This window comes from Stegastes partitus, unplaced genomic scaffold (assembly GCF_000690725.1).
Source record: "Stegastes partitus isolate 25-593 unplaced genomic scaffold, Stegastes_partitus-1.0.2 Scaffold1326, whole genome shotgun sequence".
NCBI lineage: Eukaryota > Metazoa > Chordata > Actinopteri > Pomacentridae > Stegastes > Stegastes partitus.
The window spans coordinates 146,923-167,543 of NW_007579057.1; the positions used below are offsets into that span (position 1 = coordinate 146,923).

Below are 20,621 nucleotides of genomic sequence, written 5' to 3' on the forward strand. Positions count from 1 at the left end.
GTGGATCTGGGGGGGATAGCGTGAAACCTCCCGCATGCTACGCCCTCACAGTGAAACTCCACTCTGTCAGATGTTAAAAAGGATGCAGACAGCATGTCGTAGGGGGCCGATGTGTGTGTATGCATCCTACCCTGGACCCTGAGTCCACAGTGATGAGGAGCAGAGTTCAGATGGAGTCACACAGGGGTTAAAGGGGGAGTAGCAACAACTGTAGCATTAGTAGTAAGATAAGGTAAACGTTGTACAACAATGGTTTTCAATTTCAGAGAACATTTTATGGCTGGGAAATGATATTTGCCTTAAACAATATGTGTTAAACTCAAACATGCCTGTCACCTTGCCCTAAAACTGTACAGCATTTCAATACACTGCTGGTTATTTGTAAACAGTTATAAATACACAGAATAGCATCATCACTGAATACACAAATGTTGCATCCTGTAGTATTAACAGACTGAGTTCATTTTCAGTGTAATTTCTTAGATTACAAAAACACAGTCTAGACAATGAGATAAGAGCTACAAAAAAGAACAAAAATAGAACATATAGAGTAACAGTGATACGCTGTGACATTTCGCAACAGATTCTGCCGGTTTTTTTCTCTTTGTCTTTTCCAGATCCGACGTGGGACGACTCCAGGACCTCCAACCAAACCAGACGCAACTCCAGCACTTAGGCGAAGACGAGGGACCGAGGAGAGAAGGATGCCCAGAGACAAGCAGCAGAAGTGAGACGAGAGACGGGAATGACTTTTAGGGAGCGTGGAGGATGCACTGGTAATTTAAATGTGATTCAATAGGAATGAGAGCACACATACTGTATGTTTAAACAAGGGTTTAGTAAATAGTCTGTAGTTGTCTGTTGAGATCTAGAGGTGTCAGAATCTAATGAAAAATAGCATCTAAATGTGTTTTATCGCCTTCACAGCGCCCAGCAGACGAAGAGAGACGAGTGAAGGGTTCAGGAAATGATGGAACCAGATCCAGGACCAGCACAAGACATGTCTGACAGCTCAAGGTAACTCCATGAAGCAAACTGGCTCATTAGATATGAACCTATGCAATACAACTCACTAAGGTTTGATCTGTTTTTGTTCTCTTTAGAGCTCAGAAGGATCAGATCAGCACAAGTAACCAGATGAGGAACCGTCCCAGATGTGAATCCAGAAACATGGAGGACAGACGGTTTTTACTGTGACACAAAAGGTGAGACATAATTCTAGTGTGTTTTATTATTTTGTGTGTGTTGTAAAGTTCCTGCACTACTCTTAGTTATGCTGCTATAAGTCTAGACTGCTGGAAGACTTCCCATGATGCACCTCTTCTCTCCTCTCATTCATATGCCACCATTGCATGTCACTGACTTTTTGTCTTTTCTCGCTCATATTTTGTGTTTGTTGTCCTCTCTGCAGGTTTGCCTTGTTCTGGATCTCCTTGTCTCTGATGTGCAGTCGTCGTCCTGTCCTCCTCCACAGTGTCTCCTGCATGCCGAGTGTCCGCCCTCCCTCTGCTGTCCTGTTTTGAAAGTTTTCCGCCTGACTATAGGAGGTTGCTGGAGTCGACATTTGTAACAAATCGGCAGACTGTAAATAAAATGTCTTGTGGTTAAATGCAATATCAGACTGAACATACGTCATTTAAAGATGTTGGAGACAATTCATTTTACTGTTCATCTGTGATATTTGAACTGATCAAACTGCAAAAAGAGACAGCGGCTCAGGTAAGACATCAAAACCTCTTGTTTTGTATCTGTTTGTTTTCAAGTTTGACGTTATGACTTCCTTTGATATTAGATTTCACAGAACGACATTTTATGGCTGGGAAATGATATTTGCCTTAAACAATATGTTTTAAACTCAAACATGCCTGTCACCTTGCCCTAAAACTGTACAGCATTTGAATACACTGCTGGTTATTTGTAAACAGGGATAAATACACAGAATAGTATCATCACTGAGTACACAAATGTTGCATCCTGTAGTATTAACAGACTGAGTTCATTTTCAGAGTAATTTCTTAGATAACAAAAACACACTCTAGATAATGAGATAAGAGCTACAAAACAAACAAACACAAATAGAACATATAGAGTAACAGGTCTACGCGTCACCCGGTGAGCATCCTGAGGTTTAACAGGTGCAGCTTCTGACCTCTGTGATCTGAGCTGAAATCAGCTTCAGCTTAGCAAAAATCAGATTTTTTTTAACCAGCTGACAGGTTCTGATTTACTCTGGTTCCTCTCTGCTCCACCTGCTTCATCCTGGATTCTAAATAATCCCAGTTAAGATCCACTTTAAGGTGTGGACATGGTGTTCTGTATATTACACATATGCAGCTTGACACAGCTGCTTTCACATCTGCAGGACAACGATGAGGCAGAGGCAGGTCAGTCGTGAGGAATTATAAACACAAAATCTTCCACATTAGGCCCCTTATTCACACCCACATCAAGGCAACCTTTGACCCCCCTGATGAAGGGCCTGAGCCCGAGAAACATGAAAACCAAAGAACATGCTGCCTGCAATCGTAAACACACTGTGCTCTCTCTTTTTATTTCCTCTGGAGCCACAAATAGGTCTACAACTTTTTTCATATCTGCAATCTTGTGTAGTCTTTTTTAGAATTTCTAAATACATCCTGGGGCCTCGATGTTTATAAGCACAGCGGAAATTCTTTAAAGATGGTTACCAAAAAAATCTGCAGGATAAAATGCATTATTGTGCAGAATTCCCACACACCTCTTAACATCTGGCAAACATTTCTGAGGGACTTTTTTCCCATCACAAGTGTCTGAAGCATCAGTGTGGAACTGGCCTTTATATATACTTTTGAAACCAGAAGTTCACATACGCTGTATAAAAAGACACATAACCTTTTTTTTTCTTACTGTCTGACAGTAAGTCAGACTGAACTTTTCCTGTTTTAGGTCAGTTAGGATTACCAAAATTATTTCTATTTGCTAAATGCCAGAATAACGAGAGAGAGAATTTTTTTTTTTCACTTTCTTTAAAGTCAGAAGTTTCCTTACACGAAGATTATTATGCCTTCAAACTATTTGGGGAAGCCCAGATGATGATGTCATGGCTCTGGAAGCTTCTGATAGGTTAATTGACAACATTTGAGTTAATTGGAGGCACACTTGTGGATGTATTTTAAGGCACACCTCAAACAAACTGCTTCCTTTTGTGACAACATGGAAAATCTAAAGAAATCAGCCAAGATATCAGGAAGAGAATTGTTGACCTCCACAAGTCTGGTTCATCCTTGGGTACAATTTCCAGATGCCTGAAGGTTCCACATTCATCTGTTCAAACAATTATAGTCTGTGTAAACGCCATGTGAATGTCCAGCCATCATAGCGCTCAGGAAGGAGACGGGTTCTGTGTCCCAGACATGAAGTGTTTTGGTGTGAAATGTACATATCAACCCCAGCATATATTTTGTGATGGATCTTATCATGATAATAACCTGGCTTAGCATTCATATTGTTAGGAAGGACAATGCTTGCAGTCTGGCAACACGCAGTGAGAATTTACTTACATCGGGGTAGTTTGGTTAGTGTCAGTCATGGTTATCTGCGTAATCCCTTAAAACTGTTTGAAGTTCTTCACTCCCAAAAAGAGTGCCACGATTACACCAGGAATCCCTGAGAAACACACAATGACACACTCGAGTTAAATATCAAGTGAATGAGTGTGTTGCTGTGGAAGGTTTTATCAAAAGGGAAAACCCGCACCTGACAGACTTCATACATCAAGCCTACACATCATGGTATCATATTAAGACACTTCCAATAATATTACAATGAAAACTGAAGCAGAAAGCTCTAATCTAAAGCACTGGTAAACTCATTGCTATCCACACACAATACAGAGGTCTGTGCAGTACATGACTCTTGTATTTTTACTGCATTTTCACAGTTAATTCCTGTATAGTTGATCTCAGTACTCAAGACAGTTGAATGTGAGGTTTACGGTTTAATATGTTTAGAATTTCTTTTAATATACTGCATTTATACAATGTATCCACAGTAATTAATATTACCTGTAGCTGCCTGTATACGACAACATTTTATCATAAGTGTAAACAATGAATTACAGACTTATAATTAAATAACTTGATGTGCACGTTTGGTTGTAGCAACATATGTTAAAAATAATGCACACAACTTGCTAAACTTGTAAATCCTGTGTTTACATTTTCGTTCATTATGTTTTTTTCCACAAGATGTGGCACTTAGAGAGCTACTAGTTTTGTTCTTTAGCACATAATAACAGACAGACGGATAACTGCAATTACTCCCCCTGTCACCTGATGGCGCTGTGGTCCCTGAACGCACCACTCACTGTCCTCTCCTCCACGTTTGTTTTTAGCGTCACCGCAGGAAGTGCGGTTTCAAAACACTGAATAGCGGACAGGAGCATCTGCTTTTCCACATCACAATGACTCTTTTTGCCTTTTAAGCAACACTTATCGCCGGCAGTAAGGGCCAGCTCGGTGACTTTAGGGACTTGGGGACACTTCAGTTACCTCCAACATGGCGGGGCCGCTGCTGGAGTTTGAGACCGAGATGTTCCTGAACCTGTTCGGCTGTGACGGGCTGCTGGTGGTGGCTGAGGGGATGGGGGTCGACCGCATCCTGCTGCAGTTCATGCGGGTTTACTCGGAGCAGGGCAGCCTGGTCCTCCTGCTCAACACAACCACTCCTGAACAGGTTAGCTTAGCATGCTACACATGTCCTGTGAACGCCTCAGCCGTTGCTAGATGATTGGTGCTAGCAAGGGAGCTAATGTGGACTTTATCTGGGTCAAACGGTTGTAAACAAAGCATCTATTTTACTGTTATTCTTATGTTTCTGTATTAATTTTCCTGCTATGTGCCCTACATTACAACCAGCCTCGTTTTTAACGGTTTAAAATGACTTTAAAGGACCAGTTCAACTCATATAATACACTTTAGCACCTGTCAAGAGAGACTGCAGCTCCTACACAGTGTCTGAAATGTTGTTGATGCATCAAAAGGACCTGATTTCATTCTTGAGGGTAATATTTGAAGAACTGTAGCCCAGAAGACACTTCTGCAAATCATGCCCAAACACGATTATTAGACAAACCCACAGAGCAAACAAACACACAATCTAAACATTAAAACAATACAATAGTGTTGCTTAAAATCAGTCTAAATGACTTGATTACATGAGAAATGCAGCTTTTTTCTCTCTTTTGGCTGTAATTGTTCAGTTTAAAGTTCCACAAAGACACAGTTTTGCTATCACTGCCTATAAAATTGTGTGTATTTACACGTTATGACTGCTTGATTCAGATTAAAGCAGTATAAAGCGGGTGGTACAGCTTAAATGCTCAGTTTTTTGGCACATGATCACTTTTTGTCATGACACCTGTTGTTTTGTGCAAAGACAGGGTGACAAAAAAACAATAACAACAACAAGCTGGTGTGGTCCTGCCAGCAATTTACATAACTGAAGCAACAGAGCATCACACGATATCCTGTTTGTCACTAACACCACGGTATTAAACCTGCCTTTGTGTTTGATATGATCTCAGACAGCAGTGTTGTCACACTTCAGGGAAGGACAAGCGTTTTATAGGTAATACATGTAGAATTGTAACTTGTAGTCAAACCTGCCTTTCCCCTTTTTAGCAGAAAAGTCTGTTTAGGAGAGATGAAAAATAAAGACTGTCTCACTGCTTATTAGGGCTGAACAAGATGCAAGAAAGTCATATTGCAGTTCTTTTAACATATATTATAATTGCGATAAAAGTCACACTTTTACCAAGAATGGTCATTTTTACATTTCTTTATCACTGTAGCAAATATGAAAATGATAATGAGAGTTTTGCTTCAGTTTGCACCAAACAAAAATGTCAATAAAATCCGATTTGTTTGTCAGAGCATCGTTATAACACAACAGTGCTTTGTTTATTTATAATGGTATCTTGTGATAAATTTTAGAAAAAACTCACAGAATCCTGCGTTGTGGATATTGCACTTGGCCGTACTTTGTTTTTGATGATATTTAATTTAACTGTTTAGGCCTATTAGTGGAAGTCCATTGGTTTTTATAGGCGGTCTAAAGAGTGTCTGAGGCATTCTGATTTTAAATATAGAAATCCTTTATCAATACATGGATAAGATGTTTAGTTTTCATCAGAGAGTCTTCAGCCATGGAAACAGGTGACGGTGTAGATGGTCAGTCATCCAGGTCGTGGTTAGCATGAGAGCTTTAGTTACAAGCATCTGGATTGAAAAACTAAAGAAGCATTTTGGATGAGAAGTGAAATGTCTTTAAGAACAAAAACAGAAGTCCAGTTGCTTTTTACTAGAGCTCTTAATTCATTAATGAATGTATGAAAATGTGTAAATTAACTTCATATTTATTGTGCCTTTGATACTCTGGACTGGACTCAATATTGAGCACCTCTACTAATATAAGTCAGTTCTTATTTTTCATCTCTACTGACTCCCGTCCCTATCCTCAAAGAGCCCCTTATAATGTATTTTCTTCATGTTTAATCTACCAGCTTTGCTGTTCTTGACCCAGTGCAGTTCCCCCTTTTCACATCTTCATTAGTCTTCTTAGGATTTGTCACAGCATTACTGTGTATTGGACCTAAATGCTACACTGGACAAGAAGGTAAATATTATACATGATTCTGGGGTATCAACATTCAGAGTTTTACCTTTTCTCAGTGTGTAAAGTTGTGTTGAACAGGAAAATCAAGACTTTTTTTTTTTTACCTTGTTGACATGTCTGGTGTTTTTATGTGCTGGAAGACATAATGTAATAAGTAATAGTCAGTGGCATGACTGAGCAGGTTAAACAAACCTAAGGAACCAATCCTGTCAGCTTACAGGATGGGCCTTTCTGTATCATTATTCTTCTTAGGAATCAATTTCTGATTCAAACATTTATGGCAGAATTGCTCCAATATTCCAACTTTCCATTGTGTAGCGTAGAATACTTTTACAGTTGAACCATTCTTTCCAACTCAGCTGCACAAAGTTTAATAGCATGATTAAAGAAAGAAACAGGGACTTCATACATCTACACATTCTAGAGGAAACAAGAGTGTAGAACTACATCTCAGACATTTTGAGAAAGGGATTATTTTCATGGAAAAAAAAAAACTTTTTAATACCTAACTTTGATACACAGAGATGAGCTTGTAAAAGCTGATTTGTAGAGGGACTTTACAAAAGTGGTTCTTTCTCGTCTTTCCTTCTCAGGAGTATTTCACTGAGCAGTTGCGAGTGGAGGGCGTCACCCACCTGCCGAGGACGGTCACCAGTGATGTCCAGAGCGCTGAGCGTTACAACGTCTACACTGAGGGAGGGGTGCTGTTTGTCACCAGCAGAATCCTGGTGGTGGACTTCCTCACTGACCGCATCCCCGCTCACCTTATATCAGGTCAGACACTGGCTGGTACCTCGTAAAATGAGAGCCATGTTTGTTTTGTTGCACATTATTCAGCACTAACAGTTACTAGTCTCAATTACCTCACAGTATTTGTTTGTGTATTTTCATCTTATAATCACTCGACACATGCTTTATTGGCCACTTTGACTCTACAGACCTGTAAACACATATGGACACACAGCACCAGCCAACAGAAGACATTACTGAATATATATAATCAAAAGTACACACTATTGCAATCAATACATGATTAAAAGGGCAAGAAATTGGAATAATAGTAATTAAATAAATGTTGAAGCCTTTGCTTGGCTGAATACACGTGAACATGAAACATTGACAGGAATCAGGAGGATTAGTTAAAACCTATTACAATACTTAGACCACACTAGATTTAGGACTATAAACCATACAAAGGTATGTAAAAGGCTGAAATGCATTCAAGAGGCATTACTGTTCCTTTAATAATACAATGCACTTGTGAGTTATCAATAAAATTAAATAAATTGTACTTTTTAAACAGCTTTAATAACTCGTTCACTTATTATGTTGCTGTTCTATTGATTTATGAAGGAAAATTTGTTTTCTTAAAGGCAAAATCCATGATCCAGATGTGAACGGTAGCCCTCTCTACAAACATTTTTAAGCACTTCATTGGAGCACGCTGTCACATAAGAGTTCATTGACATGTCTGTTAATATTAGGACCAACAAAAGAGACAACAGCTAAAACCAATTTCAGTATTTTTCTGATATTCCTAACAGAGCAAATAGGCAGATCTGTATTCAGTTATAGTCAGCTGAGTAACGAAAAAGTGGTGCTGAAAATAAGAGATTGGTTAAAGCTGATGTTGTTGTAAAGGTAAATAAACCTATGTCTTTTTGTGTCACCACCCTTTAGGTATCCTGGTGTATCGTGCCCATAAAATAATTGAGTCATGTCAGGAGGCCTTCATCCTTCGTCTGTTCAGACAGAAGAACAAGACGGGCTTCATTAAGGCCTTCACTGACAAGGCCACGGCTTTCTCCTCAGGCTTCTGCCAAGTGGAGCGTGTGATGAGGAACCTCTTTGTCAAGAAGCTCTACCTGTGGCCCAGGTACTGTGAGCTTATTTCACAGCAGACATTTTATTTCACATATTTTATTTTATTAGTCACATGAATAGCTGCGTTCTTCACTCATCCGTCTTCATGTTGTGCTTCATTCAACAGGTTCCAGGCTTCAGTGAACACAGTGCTGGACAGGCACAAGCCAGACGTGGTGGAGCTCCACGTGTCATTAACGCCGGCTATGAGGGCCATCCAGAGCTCCATCATGGACATCATGAGTGCCTGTCTGAAGGAACTGAAGCGCTACAACCCCACATTAGAGGCTGAGGACCTCTCGCTAGAGAACACGCTAGGAAACGCATTTGAAAAGGTCTATCAGTGTGTTACTGATACATACTCTATGACAGATTAACCAGATGAATATCCATGTTGAAGTAGTGTCTCAACATACCAGATTTATTCGAATACAGATTTTTTTTGCAGTGTTTAAAGAAAAAACTGAATATAAATAGCAAACATAGATCCTATAACAACATAAGTGTAGCTGTATGCGGTGTGTCAGAAAAGCTTCAGGACTGGTGTCACAAAAGAAATATTTCAAATCCAACCTACAAGTTTTCTCCTTCCAAGTAATCCCCCTGGAGTCTAACACACTTTCCCAGCCTTCTCTGCCACGCCGCCATGCACTCCTAGAAGGATTCTTCCAGGATCCTCCACAGCTCCATCGTCACAGCCATCTTGATGTCGTCCACGTCTTCAAAGCAGGTCCCCTTGATGACCCCCTTGAGTTTGGGGAAGAGGAACAAATCCCACAGAGCCAGGTGGGGTGAGTAGGGAGGTTGCTCCAGCACGGCGATGTTCTTCTCATCCAGGAACTGTGGGATGCTCAGGGCATTGTGAACAGGTGCGTTGTCATGGTGAAGCAGCCACGACTTGTCCTGCCACAACTCTCAACTCTTCTCACACACTGAACAAAGCGAACGCCGCAGGATCTCTTTGTAGGCGTGCTGGTTGATCATCTGAAGGAGAAAACTGGTAGTTTGTAGTTTGGGTTTGAAGTATAACTTTTGTGACACCAGTCCTGGAACTTTTCTGACGCACCTTGTAATACCTTGTTAACAACCGTTAAAGGAGATGAATACTTATTTTTGTAAAGGTTATGTTTCACTCCCATCCAGACTATCCGTCACTACCTGGACCCCCTGTGGCATCAGCTGGGAGCAAAGACCAAAGCCCTGGTCCAGGATCTGAAGGTGCTGAGGGTTCTCCTGCTCTACCTCACCCAGTACGACTGTGTCACCTTCCTCAATCTGCTCGAGTCACTCCGCTCCAGCCAGAAGAACTTTGGCTCCAATTCAGGTGAACTACGTGTACTTAATTAGAGGTATTTGGAGTAAAACAAAAAGTGTTATATTGTTTCTCTGTCTGATTGCACATGCTCTGCTGTGACTGTCCAGGTTGGCTGTTCCTGGACTCCAGCACCTCCATGTTTGTGAACGCTAGGAGCAGAGTGTACCGCATCCCTGAGAGCAAAAAGAAACTCAAAGTGGGAGCAGAGGCAGAGAAACAGAAGCCAACCACTGCCTCAGGTGACAGACCAATGAGCAGATCTCTGACAACGTGTTCTTCAGAGCAGATATCCGAAATATTAAATGCTTGTGTGTGTATTCACGTTGAAATGACTAAAGGCTCAGTCTGTGTGTGGGTTTCAGAGGTGAGGCGGGAGCTGGTGCTGGAGAAGAGCCCAAAGTGGGAGGCTCTGACTGAGGTGCTGGAGGAGATCGAGAGGGAGAACAAGAGCTCTCAACACGAACCAGGTCAGTGCTGTTAAACTGCTATAACAGTCTGGCACGTCAACAGTGCAGTTAAATCTGTGAATTTACAAATGTACTATGACAAGAGAATTTCACACTTTAGATTCCAAAAGGTAGTTTTGCTAAATTGAAGTGAGCTTTGGGCAACTTGATTGTAGCTCATTACAGAAAAAGCACATAAAAAGGGTGAAATCCTCATGTTGAATCATATTTTAAATGTACAACCGGAGCACTAAGCATAGCTGACGTTTCTCAAAGCTGAAGCCGTCCTCAGGGTGGGCTGATCTGGTTCACTGCTTTGTGCTTCTGCTGTGAAGCTGTACAGTATTTGACAGTCCATCTGTACGCAGAGAGGCAAAGCAGTCGCTGTGAATTTGGATTAAATACAGAATATGGAACAGGTCTTTATCACTGTAGAATATTAGACTTGTCCTAGCGGGAAAAGCCGTAGTGTTTACCAATCAGTGTGAATTCCATTTAGATGCACACGCTGAAGGCCTTAAGGTGTGTTTCAATCACCTCCCTGGTGTCCTCCGAGCTTCGTTTTTGGTATCCGTAATACAGTATAATATACGAAATGTGTCCCCTGTCTGGTGTTCAAAGCATCGGAATCTTTTTTTTTTTTTGTGTGTGTGTATTCATGGAAACTTCAGTGCACCCGTAAGAGAGAGGCACATTTTTTCAGTTTCTCAACATCCAGTTTAATAAATTACGTGCATGAAGCGTTACTGCAACAGAATCAGGAACAATACTGCATGACCAAAAAAGTCTGTGTAGATTATTTGGCCTAGAAGTCATGGTAATCCCAAGAGCTTCAGCTAAAAGCAACTGAGCTGCTCTTTTTGGTTCTTGAAGATGTTTCACCTCTCATCCGAGAGGCTTCTTCAGTTCTAACTTACTGATGGTGAACCCCAGATATGTATAGTCACCCCCAAATCACACAGCTAATGGCCCGTCAACAACCCAAGACCTGCATGCCTCGAGGTGTGATTGGTTGTGAAGCTGCCAGGTCAGGGATGACGTAACATGCGGTGAAACTTTCTGGGACGAGATCTCAAGACAGCATTATAAGTACATGATAAGAGGTGTTGTAGATCACCTCCTTTGTTTACACTTTCGTGCAACATTTCGTTACAAGATGCATGAATCAATATACATGCGCTCTGTACATCACAGAGCTGAAATAGTTTTAAATTGTGCATTTCCATAACTTAGTCACATAGTCAAGCAATGTATCAGCCTGTTAGCTTATTCATTTTCACAACTTCCAGGTGCACAGTGTGGTCCTTGAATCCACCATTAAAGTTTCAGCATGATGGAGACAGGAAAAATAAAACATACGAGCACACCGGAGATTACACATTCCCATAGGAATAAATGGAGTTCTGATTGACTGGCGTAGATGCACAGAATTATGTGTAAAAATGCTCAGTTTAAAGGGGAAGTGTGCAGAGTGTGACGAAGAACGATTCATTACATTACCCGTCAGTCACACAGAGAAAGTGATGTTTGCATAGTTTATGTTGCAGGTCGATCTAAATGGAGCAAGTTGTTAGTTGTTAGTTCCCTTAACCAACGTTCATTGAGCAGGAATGCAGCTTTGGTCCTGTTTGTGCTGTCATGATCACATTGCTTATTGCCACATCTAAAAGGAATGCAGCTATCAATGTTGTTGGTTGAACTGTGAGAAAAAGAGCGCACTGCTCGGGTCACAAGAGCCGGAAGTTTGATTGTAAGTTGCTTATTAACAGTGTGTTAATAAACTGTCGAATGTGCAAGTTTCAGCTTGTTGCCATTGATGGCTGGCAAAAGCTGGCAAAACAACACAACAAGCTTTGCTGTTGCCTGCTGAATTTGCCTTTTGCATTCTGGTTTTTACAACATTCTTTATATTTTTATGCTTAAAAAAATAAAAAATAAAATAAAGTTGGCTCAAAGTCTTTCTGTGTCTAACAAAGCCCAGCAAAGTGACACGTGTTTTTTTGTTTTACACGGACAATCGTTTCACGTGCAGTATCTTTCCAGCAGCTCATAAACAGTTGTTGGAGTCAAACTTGCAAGCTCATTGCACAGGTTTAAAGTAATCCTATGAAAACCTAAGAACCAGCTATTCAGGTTATGAAGTAGTCCATCCTGTTTGTCTTTCAGGCTAATCTTATCTGAAATAACTGATTGGCAAAGCTGTTTGCAGTGTAAACATTCGTCAGATAGTACACCATTCAGATTACTATAAATGGGCATGATACAGCTGCTGAGGCTCGTAAACGTCACCTCTCTGTGTTATGATTGTAACCACATGCCACACATTGATAAATGGGAACTAAACAGGTAGTTTTTTAAATGAGTAAACTAGTCAGGTTAACTTTAAAGTTGATATTATTCTGTATATGTTGTGATTTTTAAAACAATACTAGTACAGATGTATCTTGTTGCATATCCTATAGACCACAAAAACACATAAAAACGCAATTGAATGGTTTTGCAAGTAGTTCAGCCCAAGGCACACCTGTGTACTTTTTATGATTGAACTTTTGTTTATTCAGGAAGTTGCTTGAGATTAAAATGTCTTTCGGAGGGAGGCCTGACCAGGAAGGCACACGATTATAAAGTTACCAAAAATGATAAAATCGAGCAGACATGAGACAAACATAAAGCCCATTAAAACAACCAAGGGGGGAAAGCATACATAAAATCCAGCACAGGAATAGTAATTGCACTTTTCAGTTTCCTATCTTTTAATCAAAGCTCTAAACTCTACCAGGGAAACAAAATTGTTAAGCTTTGATAAAAAAAAAAAAGAATAACAGCTGATGGTCAGTGATAGGATGATTACATGAGTGAAGTAAAGTTTGGCCAGTGCAGATCGGTGATGTATAGGATTTTTATTCATTGTGCATAACCTTGGTGTGGCTACATCTTGTGTAACCTCCTAACATGTCACCCTCAGGTCGGGTGCTCATTTGTGCCAGTGATGACCGGACTTGTGCCCAGCTGCACCAGTACATCAAGCACGGCTCTGATTGGCTGCTCAACCGACTGTACACCCGCACAATCGGCAAACGGGACTCTTCTGCAGTGGCTGCCTTGGAGCTGGACTTACTGAACAAGGGAAAAGGCCGGGTCAAAAAAGTAGCCAAAGGGAAGGAACCCGCGCAGAAAAAAAACGCAAAGAACACGAAAACCAAAAGCAGGCCGTCGCTGACTCTCACCCAGATGGTGGGAAAGAAGGAGACGGATGAAGCAGCGGTGATGGGAAGCAGCGGGGACGAGGACGACCTGATGGAGGAAAATGAAGGAGAGGAAGAACAGCTTAAGTTAGATCTGTCGTCAGATGACTACTATGGAGTCCTAAAGGAGCCGCTGACTGTCATCCACCCACTGAAGGGCTGCACTGACCCCCACAGCTTGACCCGGGTGCTGCATGAAGTGGAGCCCAGCTTTGTGGTGCTGTACGATGCTGAGCTGAGTTTCGTCCGCCAGCTGGAGATCTACAAAGCTAACCGGCCTGGAAAGCCACTTAGGGTGTATTTCCTCATCTATGGAGGCTCGACAGAAGAACAGAAGTACCTGACAGCTCTGTCTAAGGAAAAGAAAGCGTTTGAACATCTCATCAGGTCAGAACTTGTTTTTGTTTTTTTCTTTAGCACCTTGGTTCTACTACGTGCTGATATTTGCTTAGTTGAAGTGTTGACTAAGCACATATCAGCACATGTGTGCTTAGTTGAAGTGTTGACTTCTCATTGGTGCTTTGTGTTCCTTCTGTAGGGAAAAGGCCACTATGGTCATCCCAGAGGAGAGAGAAGGGCGAGAAGATACCAACTTAGACCTCGCTAGAAACCTAGAACCTGCCAATGCCACCACCAACACCCGCAAAGCAGGTAAGTCTATTTTTATCAGTTTCTTAAGGTCTATGTTTGTTTTCAGATATTTGATTTTGACTTTTGTCGTCATTTCCATTCCCTGTCCAATAACCAGGAGGCCAGGAGGAGTCCAAGGAGCCGTCACGAGTCATTGTGGACATGCGTGAGTTCCGCAGCGAGTTGCCTTCCCTGCTGCACCGCCGTGGGCTGGACATCGAGCCCGTCACCCTAGAAGTAGGCGACTACATTCTGACTCCGGACACGTGCGTTGAGCGCAAGAGCGTCAGTGACCTGATTGGCTCGCTGCAGAGCGGGCGCCTCTACACTCAGTGCCTCTCCATGACCCGCTACTACAAGAAACCAGTGCTACTCATTGAGTTCGACCCGGCTAAACCGTTTTCCCTAGTGGCCCGGTCAGATTTCCGTCACGAGTTATCATCTAATGATATTTCTTCAAAGCTTACCTTACTCACATTGCACTTCCCCCGCCTCCGTATACTCTGGTGCCCGTCCCCACACGCCACAGCCGAGCTCTTCCTGGAACTGAAACAAGGCCGACTCGAACCCGATGCTTCAGCAGCTCAGGCGGTCACGGCTGAGTCAGACCTTGTGGCTGAGTCAGCAGACCTCTACAACCCCGGACCTTATGACTTCCTCTTGAAAATGCCTGGGGTCAGTACCAAAAACTACAGGGCTCTTGTTAAAAATGCAGACAGCCTGGCGGATCTAGCCAAACTCAGCCAGGACAAGCTAGCAGAAATACTTGGTAACGCTAACAATGCTAAGTTGCTGTATGAGTTTCTGCACAATATCGCTGATGTTCCTGCTCCTGTACAGAAGACCAAACAGACATGATGGGCAGTCTATCAGCTAATCTGACTGATGTATATGAATCTATTTTCCCTTACATCAGGAGTAGTTTTGCATTTTTAAAGTGGTGCTAATGTAAAACAAAGACTGAAATTACACTTTTTTTTTGGTGCAGTTTTTGTCATCAAAATGTGTGTTATTTTAATGTTCAGAATGAATTTAATATTACAGATTTTTGTATTTATTTCGGAAACTCTGTGTGTGTAATTTGATTATTTGTACTTGGAAACAAACAATATTTTTACATTGTGGAATGATAAAATCTCTAAATCTTGAAAAAAAAAAATCAAAATTATGTTATTTCAAAATAAAGCTTTCTAGAACAGCATAGCTGTTTAATTAAATTCCGTTTTATCTATCAAACATTCAGAACATACATTACCTCAGGTTACTTCATATAGTGGGGTCAAAACATTGCAATGTTGCATTATGGAGAGAAATTTGTAGACTGAAAGCCGATGCGTTCTTTCCAACATTCAGCAGGACTGGTTGCAAAAAAAAGTCTGATTGTATAGAAATCTGTGACAAAGCACCCAAACGTCCTCCTTGATCTGGTAACTCAGTAATCATTTTCCTAATGAGTTTATGATCTCAGTTCATAGTTTTAAGACTTTTTGGATTCAGCATGATGTTCATTTTGTAGATAATGGTCTCATTTAGAATAAAATAGACGACAGAGCAGGTTGTGGCTCAGAATAGGACTGAATTATGATTGAGAGGTTGCTGTTGTGTTGCTGTGCGTAGTGTCCTCCTCAAGTCAGATCAAAAGACCAACATAGCGATGGCCAAATGCCAAACTCAAGGCTTCAAACTAGTGATCTACAAACCTACAGGTGGCATCACAGTGGCTACATCCATCTTTTAAATACAGTCTGTGGTGAAACCCAACAAATCCGGTGATTCTTTTGGAGCAAGCACTTTTGCGACAGCGAGGAGAAAGAACTCCATTTTGACAGGAAGAGAGCTCCAGCAGAACCAGGCACTGGGAGGATGGCATTTACCTCAACCGTTTAGATCGAGGGTTAATGAGAGAGGGAGGGGTAGCACACAAACAGACAAACGATGCAACAAGATAAGAAAAACTGTGAGGTATGCAACCACAGATTAGAGCAGTGCCACTTTGAAGCCAAAGACACCTGCAGAGGAGACGAAGCATAAACCAGGGTGGAGAGAACAGACAAAGTTAAAGACATGCAATGGTAGCGTATAAATGCATGTTTTCCTGGTTTACAGTACACACAAAAACATATTTGTTATCTGATATATTTGCCTTTCATATGATTTTATTTTTTTTGTCTTTGACTATGTATGTCATCGAGTACATATCACAGTAAAATGTAATCAGTTGTTTTATTCGACACAAAAAGTAAAATAACTTTTTCTACTCCACTGTTAACAGTATGTCTGCTAGAAGGGAATGGATTTTCCATGTATGATTTTGCAGGGTAGTAACCTTAATTTTTCAGTTAGTCAAGTAAATTGGTATGTATGATAATAATGTGGGGTCTTAATCCTAACACTTAAATTAGTCAGGTAAATTTACATAATTAAATAACATTCCTGAGATTAACACTGATATTAAATATTATAAATGCATATAACATAATATTGTAGGGTCTTAATTCTAACATTTAAATTAGTCAGGCACGATTTATTATATATAATACTGTAGGATTGAAACCTGAACATTAAAATTAGTAAAAATACATTCGGAACATTGATCTTCTTTCTGTATTGGAAATAATTTGGTTCAACGTCTGTAGTTTTAATTGTTCTGAGAAGAAAGAAATATAGAGTTTAATTTTACTTTTAAATGCCAGTGGATGTCTAAGAGCTTCACTGTAGTGAGTTATGCAACTCCCCCATTACATATACAGTCGTCCTCACATTTATTCATACCCTTCCATTAAAGAAAAGACAAAATTCACAACTGTCACTCAAATAATTAGAAACTGAAAAAGTGGTAATAATTTTTTTATTTTTTTTAAATGCTAAATTATAATTTAGTAAAACAAGACATTGCTTTTGAATTGTGGTTGAAAAGAACAATTTAAATAAACAAAACTTTATTACATTTTTATTTAATATAACTTTTGTCAATTTCAACTTATTTCATTGACAGCTGTTTTTTTCCCTTCTTTAATGGGAGGGTATGAATACATTTGAGGACGACTGTATAAGATTAAAAAAACAAACACGTGGAAAACGTGTTTCCAGGTATGTATCCCTGCAGGTGTTGTGAAGAGTTTAGCTCAGCAGAATATCCCGGTCCAGCGCAGCGCTGGTTCCGGTGAGCTGACCGGTGAGCAGACGGACACGCCCCCCTGCACTTCCTGACCGACAGCGTCATTACGTCACCCTGCATCCGAACCCAGACCAGTCGCAGCCATTTTCCTCCGCGAAATAAACTTCAATCTCTATGCTAGACGGGGGGAAAACCCAAAAACACTTCAGACAATTCCGTTGACATTCAAGGATACCTCGTTGTGGGCCGCGGCTCGAATGGAACCGGCTTTCAAGTCTTCGCAATTCGGTAAGAGCACGGAGTCCGGGGCGGCGCTGTCTTGTTTTTAGCATGTTAGCCTGTTAGCCTGAGCTAAACCGAGCTAACTAGAGGGAATGTGAGGAGGTTGTTGTCGAGCAGCGTTCGTGATAATGCAGACTGAGACATGCGACGAGGCTCGGTGAGATTAAACGAGAGAGCATGGGCGACGAGTGTGTGACTGCCATTTATCTTTAAATTGTGTTTTCTCTTAATGAAAAATAAAATAAAATAACGGACACGCTTCACCATCTTTAATGATCGGCGCAGACTGCAACTCACTCACCTGTCAGATTTAAAGTAGCTAGCCAACATTAGCTTATCCCACACCCACCCGCCTCCACCTCTGCGATAACACTAGCCGTGGTGTAGCCGACAGCCATGTCACCCAGATTTATAAAACACGTTTTCCTGCTGTTTAAACCAGCTAGTTGTGAGTGTGGTGTGGTTATCCCAGCCCTTTACTGTGGAGCTCTGAATTTCGGGGCATGACACACAGGATCACAGTGAGCTGGCAGCCTCAGTCACTCAAGTAATACTAACCACGGATGCTATGTTAATGAGGCCCCTCTTTCTCTTGCACAAACACGATGATGTTCTCTCATTGCCTTCCAATCGACCGAAGCGAGGAAAGTGAGGCAGCGCTGCAGCAAATCCAAACAGGTCGCGATGTGTGTGTGTGTGTGTGTGTGACTCATGCAGACAGACAGACAGGACGTGGTGGGTTCACAGACAGCTTTATCCAGTCTGTCACTGAGAAGTGTGAATTATTCACGTTAACTTAAACATTATGCATGGGAAAGTAATCATCCCAGCGCTGTATGCTTTGTATCCCTGCGTGATTTGGCTATTTCAGCCTCCCAGTGCAGTATTAGTTTGCAGGAACATTGTCTGCTTGGATCACTTTAGCCCTGGGTTTCCATGTCTGTCCCTGCAGCGAATTAAAGCAAAATGAAACCAAATACCACCATATAGGCAGATGTGTTTGCATTTAATCGCACTTGGTCTTTGTGCACATTTAATTTGAGAATCCTCCTCGCAGTAATTGTGACACAATTAGACTGCTGGGTATCAGTTAAAGTTTGCCTAAGTAGCTGCTGTTTATGTTCCTAAGACTGGACGAGTCATGGATTACAAATCTAAACCGCGATGTAAAACAATGCAAATAGCAAATCACAATGGCCGAAGTTTACAATTTACGTAATGCAACATGTCTGGGCTAGAGTTTCAGTCACGTCCTCCCTACGTGACAGTCACACTTCTGATGGAATCCCATGTGCTCCATCACATGCTTTAAAACCTAAACATTGATCTCAAGCGACTTTTTTTGGGATCACAAATAAAATTGCAACATCTGACAGCAAAATCACAGTTCTATATTCACATCCAGCCCTACTGTATCCTCATTTTTTTGTTCGCGAAGTCCCTTTGTATGGTTTTTTTTAGAGGATCTTTTCATCAAAGTCCCCAAAGGCAGCCAGGAAGGAAACTACACCGCATGTGTGTCTGTGGGAACAGAGCAGAACACTGACTCTACTGAATGAGCCACAGTGGTGACATCATTTTTGTCTTATCTGTGGATAAAAGCAGACATTTTTGTTGGACAAGACGTGGTCTATTTAAGGCCCAGAAAACTGCAGACTCAAACTGCACTTTGGCACAGAGTGGTTCTCATGCTGTGTGTGTTTTGCATGTGTGTGCCACATTTCTTTAGCATACTTCACATGGTGACTTGAGCTGTGGTCCAGGTTTAAGCTGATGTCCTTTTTAACATGTATAATAATTCGCGGGCCCACAGGCCGAAATCCTGGTTTAGTTTTTATTGCTGTGTCATGCCAGACATCGAGCTCATCCCACATGAGACTGTAAGACACCTCTGTTTTACATAATGTCTGACAGGAATACATTGCAAAGATGCAAATTGAGTCTTGTTACGTACCTTTTACTTGTTGTCGTGCTCTGTGTTACATTGTTATGTTCAGTTATTTTCCTTTTGTTTCAGATGTCATTCAATGAGGTGTTGCTGAGTATTTTATTTTTCTCTGAAGATGCTCAGTCATTCAAATCAGAGTTGATCTATTTTTGAAAGAGGCACTTATTAGTTTTAGTTTAAATGCACATTTTTAAACAGCTGTCAGCATTACATCGCATTGCTTTCTTCTTTTTTTTTTTTTTTTCAAAGACAGATATTCGTGTTTTATGACTATTAACAGACACCAGACCAGACTCTTCATAGTTTCTAAGCTCTTAGACTGAGGCTGCAGCTATCTCCTACTGCCAGTTAAGTGTGTGTCATTTGTGAGTGCTTGTGGGAACTTTATCACTGGAATTCCTCACAGCTCGGCCTATTTGTAGTAAACTTGACCCATGACCTCCTGTCAGATTGCAGACAGTTTTGTTGCTGTTGTGGAAACAAAGGTCTGTAGTTATAACAATTTGTACTCTCTTTAATGGCCTCAAAATGATTGTGTTTGTTTTGTTGACTCATCTTTGAATATTTGTTTCAATGTTTCACCTCCTAAATCTTACTTTCCACACACAGAAGCTCATATAGTTCTCATTCTGTCCCATTGTTCTGAGAAAGCTCAGCAAGATGTTCCCAGTTGACATATCATAAATCCTCTCACGTGCGCTGCATACATACAGGCCTTCATAAGGCTGTGAGAGAGAAAGAACAGCCTGAGGCGGCCGGCACACCCAAAAACTGTCACCAGCCTGCAAAAAAATGTCGACTGAAATTATTACCTGGTTGAACTCTGATCTTCTCTTTCAGCAGATACTGAAACCTGAAGCCACCGTCTGCTTTCAGTTTATCTTAGAATCCGCCCTTGTTCATTTATCTGAGATGCTCTGTATTGATTGCACTGAGCTCTGTAATCAGCATTGGTAATGTGGAGAAGTGGCTCTAAACCACCATCAAATTGAGATCTGTTGGGTAATGGCAGTGTTAGTGTCCTTTAAGTAAAACATCTCATTTAGAAGTCCCCTAAGGAGGATGTATTTTTAGGTGTTTAAGTGAGAGTGCGGGATCTGTGGGTGGCTTTAGGCGCCTT

At 41.1% G+C, this 20,621-nt stretch overlaps 2 protein-coding genes and 1 long non-coding RNA gene across 3 annotated transcripts in view; all 3 read left to right on the forward strand.

Moving 5' to 3' along the window:
- The first annotated feature begins 417 nt into the window (after nucleotides 1-417).
- LOC103369750 (uncharacterized) lies at nucleotides 418-1,614 on the forward strand. The gene is made up of 4 exons (XR_520850.1): nucleotides 418-776; nucleotides 928-1,017; nucleotides 1,104-1,205; nucleotides 1,412-1,614. It is a non-coding gene; the product is annotated as an uncharacterized LOC103369750 (long non-coding RNA).
- Nucleotides 1,615-4,446: 2,832 nt separating this feature from the next.
- Nucleotides 4,447-15,144, forward strand: ercc4 (excision repair cross-complementation group 4). Its single transcript, XM_008298543.1, has 10 exons — nucleotides 4,447-4,713; nucleotides 7,248-7,428; nucleotides 8,335-8,530; nucleotides 8,645-8,852; nucleotides 9,661-9,841; nucleotides 9,940-10,071; nucleotides 10,195-10,299; nucleotides 13,244-13,910; nucleotides 14,062-14,174; nucleotides 14,272-15,144. Exons 1-10 carry the CDS (start codon nucleotides 4,537-4,539, stop codon nucleotides 15,009-15,011), a joined length of 2,700 nt encoding a protein of 899 aa, XP_008296765.1. The 5' UTR covers nucleotides 4,447-4,536; the 3' UTR covers nucleotides 15,012-15,144.
- A 2,246-nt stretch (nucleotides 15,145-17,390) lies between these two features.
- The window catches only part of mrtfba (myocardin related transcription factor Ba), a 31,875-nt gene continuing 28,644 nt past the window's right edge, over nucleotides 17,391-20,621 (forward strand). The window contains exon 1 of the mRNA XM_008298544.1: nucleotides 17,391-17,559. The gene's annotated coding sequence lies outside the window, so the exon portion shown is untranslated. The remainder of the gene's footprint in view (nucleotides 17,560-20,621) is intronic.